The sequence below is a fragment of the Arvicola amphibius genome, chromosome 14, assembly GCF_903992535.2.
Source record: "Arvicola amphibius chromosome 14, mArvAmp1.2, whole genome shotgun sequence".
NCBI lineage: Eukaryota > Metazoa > Chordata > Mammalia > Rodentia > Cricetidae > Arvicola > Arvicola amphibius.
Window position 1 is genome coordinate 3,252,608 of NC_052060.1, and position 16,947 is coordinate 3,269,554.

Consider the following 16,947-nt stretch of genomic DNA (forward strand, 5'->3'; position numbering starts at 1 on the left):
AAACTAAGTTTGCAAACTTGCGTAAGAATAAAGGCTCTTTGCTTTTACATACAGGACTCGGTCTCCTAGTTGGTTTTGGGGGATTCTGTGAGCCGGGCATAACAAATTCAAAGATCACCCAGCAAATTTTCACTTATTTTTATTGTCTGTCTGTCTGTCTGGTACCACTGGACACATTTGTGGAAGTCAGAGGAAAACTTGTGGCAGTTAGACCTCTCCTTCCACCATCTTGGTTGGGGGCCGGGAGAATTCAATTAAAGAACACTGGCTTGAGACATCTCCTCAGCGGACCAGAAAGGGATTCATAGAACACTAGGTTGTGGTCAGGAGAATCCAGGTTGAGCAAACAGTGAAGGTATGGAGAGAAAAGGACATTGATGAGCAGGCATGGTGGTAAGGCTTGATTGTCCTAACTCTGAGAACAGTTTGGCTACATAATGATTTGCAAGTGTGAACGAGATCTAAGACAAATAAATAAGTAGAAGAAACAAAAGGAAGAAAATGGCAGTACATGCAAGGAACAGAATAGGACTTGGGGGTGGGGGTGAGCTGGAAGACAAGGAGAAAATCCAAAGGCACGATCAATAGGAAATTGACGTCTGCTTCTTCGTGGGGTTTCAGCAACTCCTAAACTGTGTCCCACCATTTCTGCACCTACTCTGAGAAGCAAGGAGGCTGCTTAGAAGTCAAATGTGCCACAGGCAGTCTAGAAAGGATCGTTTTAACTAATTTTTTTAAAAAAGGATCGCTTTTAAATCATGCCTTCATTCTTTTCTGGTCCTGCCTCATGTTTTTTGTGTGGGCTGGCTAGGAAAGCCAGGCAAAGAAATTTGTCCCAAAAAAGGTAATGATTCCCCTCTGGCCCAGTTGTGCACTAATGCAGCCTGAGATAGAAATCTTCGGGGCCAAGGCCAGGCAGATAAACTAAGGAGATGTGGTGGGAAATACTTGAGAGTAAGGATACGGAACGGGCCTGCAGCTTCAAGCTCCCACTTTTATCAAAGTCTTTGTGACTGGCCGACTCCTGCGGCCAACTCCTCCGTTGACGCGCCAGACTCATCACCCTCGGATCTTCCCGCTAGTCCCCTCCCGGCTTTGGCACGGTCTCAGCCCGTCGCCCGCCCAGCCCTCTCCTATTCCCAGGTTCTAATTGCTCTTAACTCACGTCACTCCAGGCTAAGCTCCTCCCACCCAGTGCAGTCATTGGCAGTCTGGTGCGGGTGCGCGGAGGCGGCGGGGGGAGGGGAGAGGGGTGGGGAGGGGGCGGGAATTCCCGACGCCAGGCCGGAACCGAGCGTCTGCAATGGAGTGAGACCCTCGGGAGGTGAGTGCGGCCTCTCTGGGTTCGGGTTCTAAGGCAGCTTTCAAGGCCTCCCAGGGTAGGAGCTGGGGTCTCCGTTTTAAACATTCTTCATCTGCGTCCTGTGACGCAGGCGACCTCTGACCTCACTTTCGAGACTTCCAGACACCGTCCTCAGTGCCGTCTTAGCCTGTCCCAAGCCCCTCTCCTCTGGCTGTCTGCCTTGACTACCTGTTATTTCCGGGAGATGGCTCGGGGGAGTGGGCAGTGAGAGAGTCATCCAGCACCCAAGTTCGCCCGGTTTCAGATCGTCCGTGAAGCCACCCGGACTTCTTCCCACAGCTCCAACCTCCCTGCTCCAGCCTCTCCGCTCCATGCTCTTAGTGGACTGTGTGTGAGCGAGTGGTCTTTACCTTTCTTAGGGGACCACAGCTCCAGGTCTGACTTGGAGTTTGCCCCTAGTTTTCTGCGGGCTCCAGGTGAAAAGGGTAATGACATATCTGTGTTGGCCTTCTCGGGCCTCAGTTTCCTCCTTGATGGCTCGCTGAACTGGGAGAGATAAATTCGAAGGAGGAAATGCAATGTCCTGGTGTTGGAGTAGATGAGTCACTCCAGCCGGGAAAGGCCAGAAAGTGGCTGGGCCGAGGGAAGTTCGTTTTGCTGACCAGCCTTCCCTTTCCCTTGACCCCTTCTTTCCTGCGTGACCGTTCTCACCCATGCTAGTTTTTTCTTCATAGGTCTGAGAGTCACTGGTACCACAAGCACCATGGGGCCCTGGGGGGAGCCAGAGCTCCTGGTGTGGCGCCCAGAAGCAATAGCTTCAGAGCCCTCAGTGCCGGTGGGGCTGGAGGTGAAGCTGGGGGCCCTGGTACTGCTGCTGCTGTTGACCCTCGTCTGCAGCCTGGTGCCTGTCTGCGTGCTTCGAAGGCCAGGCGCTAGCCATGAATCCTCGGGTGAGTCTCTGCCGCTGTGGAGCTGGGGGAGGTGACTGAGGAGGAGCAGAAGGCAGGAGTGGACACTGCTTCTGTTGGCATGGGACTTTGCAGAGTTTGATTTGGTTATAACCCCGTTTGTATTTCACTGTTGCTCAGCCTCAGGCCAGAAAGCCCTAAGTCTAGTGAGCTGCTTCGCAGGAGGTGTCTTTTTGGCTACTTGTCTTCTGGACCTGCTGCCCGACTACCTAGCTGCCATAGACGAGGCCTTGGCGGCCCTGCATGTGACGGTGAGCACTGACCTTAACATGTGACCCAGAGCAGAACATGGTTACATAGTTATCTTCATGGCTCACTCATGACTGTGGTCAGCCTTAGTCTGTGAGCCTGTGAGTTAAGGATTTCAGGAACAGGGTATAATTTTCCTGTGCATTTTTTCTTGGATGCTGGACCTGGTGTGACCCTCTGTGCTCAGGATTGTGTGAGGACCCTTATCAGGCGTGGGAACTACTCTGGGTTTTGCGGTTGTAGTTACCAGGAAGCTAACAATGCTTTAAGAATCATGTTTCGGCCATTATCCCTTTGTCCCTCCTTCCTTCCCTTTTTTCTCCCTCCCTTTTCCTTTTTTCCTCTTCTGTCTTTTTGAGACAGGTTCTACGTGTGTAGCTCTGGCCAGCCAGGTACTTGTTGTGAAGATTTGCTACTTGCCTCAAATTTGTAGTGATCTTCCTGTCTCTGCCTCCCAAATTACAGGTTTGTGCCACCTCACCCAGAATTCTTGTTCCTTTTTATTTTTTCTTCAGGACATGATCTCTTTATTATGTAGCCCTGACTGTCCTGGAACTCACTCTGTAGACCAGGCTGGCCTTGAATTCAGAGATCCACCTGCCTCTGCCTGTGCCACCACACCTCCAGGCTATATTCTATGTCTATTTGTATATGTTATGCATAGTAATGAATTTTATTATTACATTTCATACATATAAAGCATCTTGACTATATTCACTTCCATTCTTGTCTCCCTCCCACACCATCTTCCTCCCCATCTACCAGCTAGCCCCCTTCTGTTTTCCTCAGTGTGTGTATCTAAGAGTAGCCTTGACCCCGTATGCGAGCATGAGTGAGGCCCTTTGTTTTGATGGGATCTAGCTGAGGCCAGACTACTCAAGTTCTGAGTTCTGTAGTAATTTCATGGATATGGGTGTGCAGCGGCATAGCTGGTTCATCCTCGCTTGGAGGCTGAGACAGCTCACTGCAGATCTGGGAGGGTAGGAAGCCATCTTCAAGGGCCTGGTTTCTCAGGGAAGTGGCTAGGTCCAAGGCATAGAAACTCACTGTGAAGCTGGAAGTAGTGTATTCTAGCATGTGCAAGGCTGAGGCAGGGTGATCGTGAGGATTTGGAGGCCAGTCTGGGCTTCAGAGTGAGGCCCGTCTCAACTCCATCTGCCTCCCAGACAAAGTATTCAAAAAAAAAAAAAACCCACATTATAGGAAAACCTGAGACAGCTGGGTTCGGCAAAGTCATCTCAAGCTCTTCCGTTTTTTCCCTGTGACTGAGTGACCTGTGTCTCCTCCACATGACTGTGAATGTCCCTGTGACATGTAGATTTGTTGTGATCCTTTGTATGCTTACATGTAGCACTGTGTGCACCTACATCCATGACCCTCAGCCAGGGGAAGTTTTGCCCCTTAGGAAATACTGACTGGGTAATGTGTGGAGACAGTCTTGGTGGTGGTGGCGGGAACGTCGTGCTTGCTATTGATCTGGTGGGAGAAGTCAGAGGAGCTGCTCACTCAGTGTGTATGGCAGTGGTGACAGAATTATTTATCCCAAAATGTTATTAGTGCCAGAGTTGAGACATTTTGCATAAATGGTCTGCATTTAGCATGGCATGTGTGATACCACATCTGTTCCATTATGTGTTGTTCTGTGTCTGTGTCACCAAACGACTTCATCACTGTGTGACCAATAGGGACTCTGGGTCCGTGTGGGACTTCAGACGTGTATTCTGGGCCTCTACCGGGCTTTGAATCTGGCTCCTTCCCATTCTTGTCCTGTTTCCTGAACTCCTGTTGCCACCTCTGTTCACAGCTTCAGTTCCCCTTGCAAGAGTTCATCCTGGCCATGGGTTTCTTCCTGGTCTTGGTGATGGAGCAGATCACACTGGCTTACAAGGAGCAGTCCAGTCCACCACATCCAGAAGAGACGAGGGCTCTGCTGGGAGCAGTGAATGGAGGACCTCAACACTGGCACGATGGACCAGGGCTCCCCCAGGCCAGCGGAACTCCAGCAGCGCCCTCAGCCCTGCGTGCCTGTGTATTGGTCTTCTCTCTGGCCTTGCACTCTGTGTTTGAGGGCTTGGCTGTGGGCTTACAGCGAGACAGAGCTCGGGCAATGGAGCTGTGCCTAGCTCTGCTGCTCCACAAGGGTATCCTGGCAGTCAGCCTGTCCCTGAGGCTGCTACAGAGCCACCTTCGGGTACAGGTGGTGGCTGGCTGTGGGATCCTCTTCTCATGTATGACACCTCTGGGCATCGGGCTTGGCGCAGCTCTGTCGGAGTCAGCTGGGCCACTGCACCAGTTGGCCCAGTCTGTGCTGGAGGGAATGGCAGCTGGCACCTTCCTCTATATCACCTTCCTGGAAATTCTACCCCAAGAGCTGGCCACTTCTGAGCAGCGGATTCTCAAGGTCCATCCTGCTCCTAGCAGGCTTCGCCCTGCTCACTGGCCTGCTCTTTATCCAGATCTAAGGTGCTCAGATAGAAAGGGCAGGGGACGTTGACTGTCAGGTGCTCCTGTCCTCCCTGTCCTTCCCAGTTTGTGGGAGGTAGAAAGGAAGTAGTGAGGACCAAAGAGTTCTCTGAGAGGTAGGGATGGGACATTTGGATTATGAATAATGAGAGGGAAAGGGGCAGGTAAGAGGCTAGCCGCAGGCCCGAAGGACCAGAACTAGCCAAGCCACTAGAGATACAGTCAGGTGACAATAAGAATGAGCACATGCTACAATCAGACACTACACCTGGACACAAGCTGACACGAGAACTGCAGATAGGCATCCCGTGGCTTTGGGAGAAGTCAAAGTCCTGTTGGTTCCAGCCCATTTCAGCACTCTGCCAGTGGGAAGTGGTTCCTCCCACTTTCTTCTTCCTACTCTTCTGTATCTCTTTTCTACCAAGGGACTAGTGCCAAATGGTCTCTGCCAGTTTTCGTAATCTATCTGGCTTTGAGTGCCCTGCTCACTCTTTTTTTTTTTTTTTTTTGAGACATGGTTTCTCTCTATCCCTGACTGTCCTTGTCCTGGCACTTGTTCTGTAGACCGGACTGGCCTCTAACTCAGATCCTCCTGCCTCTGTCTACCGAGTGCTGGGTTTAAAGGGGTGTGCCACCGCACCCAGCTCACGCCTGTATTTTTAAAGTGCCAAACACCCACCTGCCCACTTCTTTTTTTAGTTTCTTCGAAACAGGGTTTCTCTGTATAACCCTGGCTGTCCTGGACCTAGCTGTGAGGACCAGGCTGACCTTGAACTCTGAGATCCACCTGCCTCTGCTTCCTGAGCACTAGGATTAAAGGTGTATGCCACGATGCATGGCTCACCTGCTCCTTTTCTGAAAGCACAGTGGTGTGGCACACCCAGCACCTCAGTGGAGGAGACCTACTTTCACTGAATTTGGGCCCCACAATTTGGGTGGAGCAGAAATGTTTGCTGAACTGGTCAGGAGTGAAGGGAAACGAGGTACTTTTGACACCAACCACTACAGAAAGTGGACATGGTGCCCTATATAATAAACATTGACCTGCCAAAACTTTTTATATCTGAGGGGGGCAGAAACCCCCAGGATTATTTTTGGGGGAGGGAGGGCTGTGCATAGGGTCGTACTCTGTAGAATCTATTTTACTAACTGACCTGTTTTGGGACGTGTTACCCAAATAAAAGATGTTTCTATACCCCCGTAAGGTATCTGATTCATTTGGTGGGAGGGGTGTGGTGGTGTGTGTGTTGTGACCAATCTGAGAGGACCTGAATCCCAGATGCTTACACTTGCTTTAAGGTTCTTGTTTTCATTCGCCACACTTGTCGCCTTTCCTGAGGATGTCCAACTTTTTCTTTTGTTTCTTCCTTCTTCCCTTTCTGTCTCCACCCCTTCCTTTCCTCTCGGTTTTCTCCGTCTTCCTTTGCGAATCCCTCGCCCCTTCCCGTTCGTAGGCTCGGGACTGTGGTAGAACTACCTTTCCCGGCTTGCGGCGCCGCCGGGAGTAGGTGAGGGGTGGCGCGCGTGCTGGCCTCCGGGTGTCGGAGGGACTGCTGGGAAGTGGAGTCCGCTTCCTCCCCTCGTTGCGTGGCTGCGGGCGTGGAAGGGGCCCGTAAACAAACTACAAGTCCCGGCAGGCAATGCATCGCGGGTCAGGACTAGGCTGGGGCCGAGCCGCCGGGCTCGCGGAGGCGGCGGCGGCGGCGGCGGCTGCTACGGCTGGAGGAGCCGGGCCGGGCCCGCGGCGGAGGCCGTGGCTGGAACTGGAAAGGTGGCGGGGACGGACGCGGGTGTAAGATGGCGACGTCGGGGGCGAACGGGCCGGGCTCCGCCACAGCGTCAGCGTCCAATCCACGCAAGTTTAGTGAGAAGATCGCGCTGCAAAAGCAGCGTCAGGCCGAGGAGACGGCGGCCTTCGAGGAGGTGATGATGGACATCGGCTCCACACGGGTAAGGGGCCGTGCCGGGGAGCCCGAGCACGGAGGAGCGGTCGCCAAGCGGATAGGCGGGGCGGGGGCGGGAGCCGCTGGGCAGGAGGCGGAACGCGGCTAGGGCAGCGGGCGCCGCCGTCTGGGTGGCTCCGGGTGAGGGCCGAGAGTCAGCTAAATGAATTTTGCCGGGAAGACAGGAACACCGGAGAGGTTGGGGGAGTAGGAAAGACTGGGTTCGAGTTATTTACGTGTGAAGCAGGACTGGCGGAAGAGGGAAGATGGACTGCTGAAGTCCAGCGCCGGTAGAACGGTTCTTGTGCATCTCCGGCCGAGTCCTTTCACGGACTCCACTGAAGCATCCTTAATTATGGATTATAGTTTGGAAGCGTAGTCTGCTTGTCCCTAATCTGGCCCTTTCTGAGCTTGTGATCTCCAGACTAGTGCCTTTGCTCTGTTGGGACATTCACGGCGCCTTGGTTCCTCGGGGAAAGGGCCCCTCGAGTGGTTTGATCTAGCTGTGCTGGGTATATTGGGACAGGAAGTCCCCTCCTGTGTCCCGTCCCTTTGCTTCCTTTTTCATATATTTCGTGTGGTTTCCTGACTTGAGTCAAGGTGAGGACCATTGCTCACAGAATGGTTCTTGGTGTTTGGCGCTGGCCGCCTGGGAGGAAAGGTAGAGCTTTGAATCGCCAAACTGGGTAAAGGATCACCTATCCTTTCGCCGGTGATGTGCTGAACTTTCTAGGGAGATGGGTGCTACCCGTGAGTCAGTTTCTGGAATGCTTTCTAGAGCCCTCTGTGTGTGGGAAATATTCATTCCTAGGAAGTTCCACAAAGAATTTTGAGGCCTATGCCAAGTTGTTTTGGAAACAGCCCCCCCCCGCCCCCCGTTTCTTGCTTTCTAGGGCTGCATGTGAGAGGGATGGGGTGGACTGGCAGGAGTTTACGGGTAAACAGCCCTAATTTAGGAACACAGTGATCTGTCGTGGTGAAGAGCTGGAAGCTCTAAGGGGAGATGGTAGAGCACAAATACCACATTACAAGGCTTTTGGCTCTATATATGACTGTGACCGATTGTATCTTTTGTGTGTATCTCCCTTGACTTTTTGAGTTGTTGTTGTTGTTGTGTGTGTGTGTGTGTCTGTCTGTCTGTCTGTCTATCTGTCTGTGTTTCCTCTACTTTTCTAAGGACCACATGCTCTAGTTTGTGCACGTTCAAGAAAGATAAGTGGGGAGGCAAATCTGGTGTGTGCACGCACACTTGTATAACCTGCTCTTAAACACCATGAGGATTATGAGCCCTTGACTGCTCGCTCCCTTTAAGAGCTTTTGATCATAGTGGGGGTCGGAGACAAGAAGATGGGTGAGAGACTTATTTCCAGTGGAGAGCTTGAGGCTCTGTCCTCTGGACCATGTTTCTTTCAGAGCTGTGTGCAAGCTGAAAGCTGTGAAGAATGAAGAGCTGGGGCTTCTGTCTTTGTAACACACTGGCTATCAAAGCCTTTCCACCTCCTTTTCTTTTGCTGATTAACATCTCTGATAAACAGCAAACTATAATGAGCATACGTGGCCAGACGTGGATCTTGAGTTTGGAGTGGCATGCTTAGTTTGTTACCTGGGTAGCTGGGAGGGCAGGCTAGAGGCAGATACATTTCTGAGCTCTCCTCGTTCCCATCCCTTCCCAGCTCTATTTATTTGGCTGTAGGCAGAGTCTGAGTCTTGGAAGTAGCTACTTATCTCTCACACAGAGGGACATGCGATATGTAGAGACTAAAACTGAGGGTTATTTTGTCTTACTTCCTTAGCGGTCATCTCCATGAACCGGCAGGAGATGGACCTACCCAAGTTGGACTAGGCTCCTGTGCCAGTTCAGGCATCTTCACGTTCAGTAGAAGAATACTTGGTTTGGGCACCTCTCTTTTAGCAGAAGAGGTATCACTTCTCAGGTTGTATAGTTTGGGATGCACAGACTCTGTGCAACCTTTTGTTAAACCTGGAGAAGCAGCAGATCCTGGAGCTTATGCTCCTCAGAGTGTGAAGGAAAAAAACTGGCAATAATGGATCTTTGGCATTGGCTTCTGGTCTTCCCCTCATCTTCTAATTAGTCTTGGTGACATTCCTTGAAATGAGGGCAGAAATGCCTGATGGTCCTCTATCCTGTGATCTGCCTCAGTGAGGATACCAACAGAGAGAGACGGGCCTTGAGCAGTGTCGGCCCTGCCTCACAGGGTTCTGTCAGGTGTGGGAGCTACAAAGGTGGGTTGTTTGTACCACATCTTGCTGATGTTTCTTCATCACTGTATTTGTACTGGCAGATATCTTGAAAGCAGTCGTATATTCTGGTGACAGGAATGACAAAGATGGCCCAAAGGAACAGTGCTCAGGACCTTCCCTACATACCTGTTTGTCTCTTTTATCTCAGTTACAGGCCCAGAAACTGCGACTGGCTTATACAAGGAGCTCCCATTATGGTGGTTCTCTGCCCAATGTTAACCAGATTGGCTGTGGCCTGGCTGAGTTCCAGGTGAGTGGACACCAGCCAGGGAGGAGTGTAGGCTCTCAGGCTGCTTCCCCTGCTGATTCACCTGTCCTTTTTTGGCAGAGTCCCCTCCATTCACCTTTGGATTCATCTCGGAGCACTAGGCACCACGGGTTGGTGGAACGGGTACAACGAGATCCCCGCAGGATGGTGTCCCCTCTTCGCCGATACCCACGCCACATATCCTTCACAAATGATTTAAGGGTGAAGGAATGATGGAAGGGGCTCTCAAGAGATTCATGGTGGGAAGGAGCTTTCGACTCTATATGCTTCGTTTCATCTTTGTTCACTTCTTTTACCCACTCTTCTTGAAACGTGACCACAACCTGTGTGTCAGCACACACTCTTGTGACAGGCAGTTGGTGTTCTTGTGGCTGTGCCCTCTTTGGTGCTGGCCTTACTTCTGCTCACTTAATTGTAAAGCAGGGCTCCCTGTTACCTGGGAAGGAGATTTGGTTCTTCTCCCATCCTGCTGTGAATTTCGTTCCTAGAGACCTCTACCATGTTTGTCTCCGTCACCCTGGCCAGGCATTTGCTTTGATTGTTCCAGTTTGTACTAAGCTTGGTCTGATTTTTTTTTTCTTTCTGGGGGGTGGGTGTCTCTGTGTTGTCTTGGAGTTTGCTGTGTAGACCAGGCTGACCTGTATAGACCAGATGGATCTCTGCCTGACTCTGCTTCCTGAGTGCTGAGATTAAAGTCATTGCCAGTCCTGTTTTATTGGGGGGGATCGCTTCATTGTGTAATCTAGACTTTTCTGGAACTTGATGGGTAAATCAGGTAGGTTCAAACTTTTGGAGATCTCCTTGCACTGCCTCTTAAGTATTGGGATTACAGTTGTTGTAATCCTTGCCTATTTTCGTTCCATTTTGTTGTTTGTTTGCTTGTTTTTGTGATGCTAGGCCTAAAAAGTTAGGTAGCCTTCTTCATTGAGATACAGCCTCTCACTTCTCTTCTTCCCTTCCTTGTGTGCGCAGGGGTGTGTGTGTGTGTGTGTGTGTGTGTTTGAGACACCATCTCACTATGTATCTCTGACTGGCCTAGAGCTGAAAATTCCCTGTGCTTCCTCCTTCCAGCTGCTGGGATGACAGGCCCGAGCCACCAACACTGGCTTACTTGTATGACTGACTATCTGATGGCTCCCTTATTCTCTCATCTGTCTCTGCTTTTTTCTTAACCACAGCTATTTACATTGACAGTTCTCCCTATAGCCCCGCCTACTTATCTCCTCCCCCAGAGTCTGGCTGGCGAAGGTGAGTCCAATGCAGGTGGAATTTCCCACCCATTTGGTTTCTAACATGTTTTTCTTTGGGGGGGGGGGGTGCTCTGAGGTGGGCTAGGGCTAGCTACTAGGCTGAGGTTTCAGCAGTACCTCGTTTCCTAAGGGCCAAGCTGGGAGGGTGGGGCAGCTGGGTAGGTGGTCAGAGTCCAGTCTTGGCCATGTTGACACGAGTGGCCAAGCCTCTGAGTCCAGCTAGCAGAACCAATGGAACTATAGCCAAGCTGGGGTGTGTGTAGGTGAGGGGGAGGGGAGGATGGCAGGGTGGCAGGTGAGAATGGCTCCTTTCTCACAGTGGTGGATCCCAGGTGTAGTAACTGTTAGATCTTTGAACCCCTCCTTTCTCTGTCTCAGCTGCAATACTGGCATCCAGAAAACTTGCTAGGCTTCAGCATTTCCACTCAGCTTACCTTGGTGGAGAGGATCTGTTTCCAAATCTCAGATTGATCCACCCTTGCTGCCCACATTTGCCCACCCCATGCCTTTCATGCCCATCATCAGCCACCTTCTTCCTCATAACTTTTCTGTCCTAGGATGATGCCCTGGGGCAACCTCCCAGCTGAGAAGGGGCAGTTGTTCCGACTGCCGACTGCACTTAACAGGTGATGGTCCTTGACTTCTTTAGTTCACATCTTTTTCCTGTACTTTCTGGGGCTCTACTCTACTTCATCCCCTTTCTAGCCCAGCTTAAATATCCCACAGCAGGGCAGTGTTTGGTACTGCTGCTCATCTTTGCTCCTCCAACAGGACAAGCTCTGACTCTGCTCTTCACACAAGTGTAATGAACCCCAACCCCCAAGACACTTATCCAGGCCCCACACCTCCCAGTGTCCTGCCCAGCCGCCGAGGAGGTAGGTGATCCTAGGGAGTAGCTGTGGAGCTTTTTACTAAAGCAGGCAAACAAGTAGGCACTGTAACCAACTCCATTGCATCCCATGCAGGTTTTCTGGATGGTGAAATGGATGCTAAAGGTATGTGCTCTGTACCAATTATGGGTAACGAATGCCAGGCATCAGGGACTTTGTATGGGGTCAGGGAATAGGATTCCCTCTTGCCTGCCTCTGCTTCTTGTCCTGCCTTCCTGGCTCCTCCTCCAGCCTCCCCATCACCAGTCTCTCTCTTTCAAGTCCCTGCTATTGAGGAGAGCTTGGTAGATGACAAGCATTTGCTGAAACCTTGGGATGCTAAGAAGGTAGGTAAGGGCCACTGGGTGTCTTCCACTGTCCCTGGGACAGGCCTTCCAGGACTCCCACTGAGGTCTGTCCTCATTTCTAATCCTCTTCCTTCTCTCCTCAGCTGTCCTCATCCTCCTCTCGACCTCGATCCTGTGAAGTCCCTGGAATCAAGTAAGTACCACTACACAGCTGGAGTGACATTGAGGGAGGAAGGACAGAGATGTGGAAGACTGACGTCTGCTCTTCTCTGACCACTTTCTCTTCACATCGATCTTCTTCTGTCCTCCCTAGCATCTTTCCATCTCCTGATCAGCCTGCCAGTGTGCCTGTCCTCCCACCTGCCATGAACACGGGAGGTTCCCTACCTGACCTCACCAACCTGCACTTTCCCCCTCCGTTGCCCACTCCCCTGGACCCTGAGGAGACAGTCTACCCCAACCTGAGTGGGGGCAACAGTACCTCCAATTTGACCCACAATATGACCCATTTGGGCATCAGTGGAGGTCTGGGCTTGGGCCCCAGTTATGATGTACCAGGTGAGTGGCTACCTTGTTCTGACTGTATGACTGTCAGCTGCTGCCTGGGTAGAGGGTAAAGGGGAAGGAGGCTTGCTTGATCTGGGATCCTGTGATTGCCCATCAATCCCCACACCCCAGAACCCCTCATTGCAATTTTCACCCAGCAAGAATGGATAGGAGAAAGATGGAGAATAACCCCCAAATGGGTAGTGCCAATCTCACTGTTAGAGACAGAATAGGGAGGACCTTGTGTTGCCATAGTCTGGTCATTGCTACCCATTCTGGGTGGAAAGGGGCCCAGTTCCCATCAGTAATGTTGGCATCTCTGGTTTTTTGTCTGTGTCTGCAGGACTTCACTCACCTCTTAGCCACCCATCCCTGCAGTCCTCCCTAAGTAATCCCAACCTCCAGGCTTCCCTAAGCAGTCCTCAACCCCAGCTCCAGGGGTCCCATAGTCACCCATCACTGCCTGCCTCCTCCTTGGCCCACCGTGCACTGCCCACCGCTTCCCTGGGCCACCCGTCACTTAGTGCCCCAGCCCTTTCCTCCTCCTCTTCCTCTTCGTCCACTTCATCTCCTGTCCTGAGCGCTCCCCCTTACCCAGCTTCTACTCCTGGGGCCTCTCCCCGCCACCGCCGTGTGCCCCTCAGCCCCCTGAGCTTGCCCGCGGGCCCAGCCGACGCCAGAAGGTCCCAACAGCAGCTGCCCAAACAGTTTTCGCCAACAATGTCACCCACCTTGTCTTCCATCACTCAGGTATGCGTGGCTACCTCCCCTGCATTTGTTTCCCTTCTTCTCCTTCCTGTGCTGTGCCCCTTGTCTCTTCCATCCCCTTCCATTCCTCTGCTCTGTCCCAACCCATCTTTTATCTATCTTGTCCCCTCTTTGCCTAAGAGTGCGGACTCTGGCATTAAGCCTTTGATTTCACATCTTAGTTCTGCCTCTTGACTTACCTCCATTCAGAAGTTAGAGAACTTCTCTGAGCCTCAGCAGTCTGATTTAGAAAACAAAGGTGGTTTTGTAAGCACCAGGTACAATAACATACACAAAATATTTAGCATCACACATAGCACAGGCACCAGTATAGCTTACGTGTTTGTCCTTCTTTCTTTGTTCTTATCTCCCTTCCCTTTGCTAGTTCACCATATCCCCAGTCACTTCTGTCCTGTCCCATACCTCTACCATTTCCTCTTCTTCTTTACTAGAATTCAGAGTCCAAGAATCTCCGACCACAGAACCCAGTCCTTTCACATTGAGTAGATGAAAACCTGGTGCCTGCAGTGACAATAACTTCCCAAGGTTTACACAGCAAGTGACGAAGAGGTGGCTGAGACAGTCTCTCTCCTGTAGCTCATCTGGACTTGAATTCACTAATTAGTTGAGGCTGGCCTGGAACATCTGATCCTTCCTGCCTCTGCCTTCTAAGAGCTTGGATTACAGGCATGACCTCCCATGCCAAGCTTTCTTTTCTTTTCTTTTTTCTTTTCAAGCTTGCCTCCATGCTAAGGGAGTTCTTCCCTCCCTCTCCATCTTAAAAAAAAATAGAATAGTTCTCCAACTTTTCCTTCATCCTGTTCCTTTCCTCTCTGCCCTCCTCTGTCCTGCTCCATTCCTGTTTCCTGGATGTATGCTCTGTGTTCCATCTTTACACTCTCCGGTAGGGAGGACTAGCCATGCCAACGAGGGCAGTTTGCCCTCCGCATCTCTTTTACTTCCTTCCTCTGGCTCCCTCTGGCCTCTTCAGGGCTTCAGAACAGCAGCTCATCCAGCCTGTGGCATTGACAGTCACTTGTGAGGTATTACAGTACTCAGCTCCTGATAGTCAAGCACCCGGTTTATGAACGCTCACTTGTGGAGTGAATTTGAGTTGTCTATTGTTAGCCTCATTTAGCACCTAAGTTTTGATATGCATTTCGTATAATTTCCACCAACTCCCAGAATGCCATGGGAGCGTAGGGTGTTGTTGTTTTTGGGGTGAGAGTGGGGAGACAGCTCCCACTTTCAGCCTGGTAGGTCCAGGCTCAGTCTTCCCTTTTAAGCTCCTGAGTGCTGGTTTTCCAGGCGTTGCACCAGTGCGCCTGGCTCGGAGCACTGCCATGTTTGTGTTGAGGACAGTCGGCCTAGCTTAGAGGGTGGGAAGCTCTGACTAAGAGTTCTTTTAGGGGTCACATTAAATAAATTTCCCCCTTTTTCTTTTCAGGGCGTCCCCTTGGATACCAGTAAACTGCCTACTGATCAGCGATTGCCCCCATACCCATATAGCCCCCCAAGTCTGGTTATACCTACCCATCCATCCACCCCAAAATCTCTACAGCAGTTGCCCTCTCCGGCCTGCTTAGTGCAGTCCTCAGGGGGACAGCCCCCAGGCAGGCCGCCACATTATGGGGCACTGTACCCACCTGGGCCTGGCGGGCATGGGCAACAGCCTTACCACCGGCCAATAAATGACTTCAGCTTGGGGAGTGTGAGTACATAGACTCATAGCTCTAAAGTTGGGGGGCTGAGGGAGGGCCAGGGACGTGAGTGGTCTCCGGTGCACCGAATCGGGAGATGGGGTGGGACCTCCTTTTCCCCCCAGGTAACATAGCACTGCCAGCTTGGGGCTCCTGTCTTCCTGTGTTTGACCCCTACTCCTGCCCCTCTGTTTCTGCTCAGCTTGCTCTTTGATGACTCCTGCCTTGACCCGTTCTCTTCCTGGCATGCACACGCTCTGCCCAGCAGGTACGGTGCCCACATGTCATTCGGGCCCCGTGCTCGCTGCTGTTGCTCTGCTTGCTGTCACCTCCCTCTGTCTTTGCTTTTCTTCCTGGGGTGGTTGGGGCTTGTAAGGCAGGACACCCTGTTCTGAAGCTCACTTCCTTAAGGTCTGTCTGTGTGTCCCTAGCTGGAGCAGTTCAACGTGGAGAACCCATCAACCAGCCTGGTGCTGGATCCCCCTGCCTTTCCCGAAGGGCCTGGATTTTTAGGGAGTGAGGGATCAGTGAGTGGTCCCCAGGATCCTCATGTCCTCAACCACCAGAACTTGACCCACTGCTCCCGCCATGGCTCAGGACCCAATATCATACTCCCAGGTGAGGAGACATGGATGGTGGAGGAGATTGGAAGAATTGACAGCTTCGCCGGTGTGGTAGGAGACTGAGGGGTTTGGAGGTGTGTGGCATGGGATCCTTACCTACCTACCTACCTACCTACCTACCTACCTCTTCTACACACAGGAGACTCCTCCCCAGGTTTCTCTAAGGAGATCGCAGCAGCCTTGGCTGGAGTACCTGGCTTTGAGGTGTCAGCATCTGGGTTGGAGCTGGGGCTGGGGCTGGAAGATGAGCTGCGCATGGAGCCGCTGGGGCTGGAAGGACTGACCATGCTGAGTGACCCCTGTGCCCTGCTGCCTGACCCTGCTGTGGAAGATTCATTCCGTAGTGACCGGCTACAGTGAGGGGACCTTACTGCCATCCTTCTTCATGGCCCTGTCCCCATCACTGTCCTTTTCATCCCTTCCCCCTGGCCAGTAGAGACTACTCTCTGCCCCCAGATCCTTTTTCTAATATGAATGAAGGATCCTAAAAATGAGGAAAGGGAAGGGGCTTGAGCAGGTGGCTCCTGTACTGTACAGAGTACTGTACAGCTGTTGGGCCTGGGGCTCAAGGGAGGGCTGCAGCACTTGTAACTTTGAAAACCGTCTGTCTGGAGGGCAGAGCCTGTTGGAACGCAAGGCGTAGAGGGGACTCTTGGAGGTAGGGCTTGTCCAGATGAGGGTGAGCTTTACCAGCCCTTCCCTATCTCTCTTCCCCTTGCAATGGAGGAGAGAGCCAGAGTGGATATTATTTTTTATTAAATATATTATATGTTAATAAAAAATCCTAACAAACCTTTCGTGTGGTTGGCTCTTTGGTAGATAACTGGGCACCTAAGGAGGGTTGATGCCATAGGCTCTTTTATGTTGCTTTTTTAAAATTAATTTATTTTTATTTTATGTGCATTCGTATTTTGCTATGGGTGTTGGGTCACCTGGAACAGGAATTACAGACAGTTGTGAACCACCATGTAGGTGCTGGGAATTGAATCTGGGTCCTCTGGAAGAACAGTCAGTGCTCTTAATCACTGAACCATCTCTCCAGCCAGCCCCCGTTTTTTCTTTCCTTTTCCTTTTTTTTTTTTTTTTCTTGAGACAGTTTCTCTGTGTAACAACTCTGGCCAGGCTGGCCTGGAACTCAGAATTAAAGGTACCACTGCCCAGGATTTTTTTTTTTTTTTTTTTTTTTTTTTTTTTTTGATGAAGATTTCTTTTACACATTCCAGGCTACCTGGAAGTTCTGCCTGATTTTCTTGCCTCGGTTTCCTGAGTGCTTAGGATTATAGGCACGCTTTCATCCTCTCAGCGCTGTTATGGTTTGTGGAGGATCACCAGCCTTAGATTTGAGCCCCAAATTGGACATGTCCTAGAGCCAAAACATTCTTAACCGATGGCAGCAGGAAGTCACCTTATGTGCCCTCATGTTTGTCCAGGGGAGGGGGCACCCTGAC

The 16,947-nt window shown here is 51.4% G+C and overlaps 2 protein-coding genes across 4 annotated transcripts; both read left to right on the forward strand.

Annotated features, from left to right (window-relative positions):
- The first annotated feature begins 1,266 nt into the window (after positions 1–1,266).
- Slc39a1 (solute carrier family 39 member 1) lies at positions 1,267–6,187 on the forward strand. Its single transcript, XM_038311189.1, is given in 5 exon segments — positions 1,267–1,324; positions 2,038–2,253; positions 2,392–2,522; positions 4,325–4,924; positions 4,926–6,187. Coding segments are annotated over 4 exon segments (975 nt in total). The 5' UTR covers positions 1,267–1,324; positions 2,038–2,066; the 3' UTR covers positions 4,983–6,187.
- A 453-nt stretch (positions 6,188–6,640) lies between these two features.
- Positions 6,641–16,291, forward strand: Crtc2 (CREB regulated transcription coactivator 2). 3 transcript variants are annotated; one of them, XR_005283150.1, is made up of 14 exons: positions 6,641–6,933; positions 9,337–9,438; positions 9,517–9,633; positions 10,643–10,704; positions 11,264–11,332; positions 11,478–11,581; positions 11,672–11,701; positions 11,858–11,922; positions 12,027–12,076; positions 12,197–12,441; positions 12,773–13,179; positions 14,624–14,887; positions 15,079–15,144; positions 15,308–15,425. XR_005283150.1 is itself a non-coding variant. In XM_038311779.2 (14 exons), exons 1-14 carry the CDS (start codon positions 6,781–6,783, stop codon positions 15,857–15,859), a joined length of 2,076 nt encoding a protein of 691 aa, XP_038167707.1. In that variant the 5' UTR covers positions 6,641–6,780; the 3' UTR covers positions 15,860–16,291. The 3 variants fall into 3 exon arrangements, 2 of the variants coding, with proteins under 2 accessions (XP_038167707.1, XP_038167709.1); XM_038311779.2 differs by lacking the exon at positions 15,079–15,144 and adding an exon at positions 15,639–16,291 and having other exon boundaries at positions 15,308–15,494; XM_038311781.2 differs by lacking the exons at positions 6,641–6,933; positions 15,079–15,144 and adding exons at positions 7,058–7,526; positions 15,639–16,291 and having other exon boundaries at positions 15,308–15,494.
- The last annotated feature ends 656 nt before the right edge of the window (positions 16,292–16,947 follow it).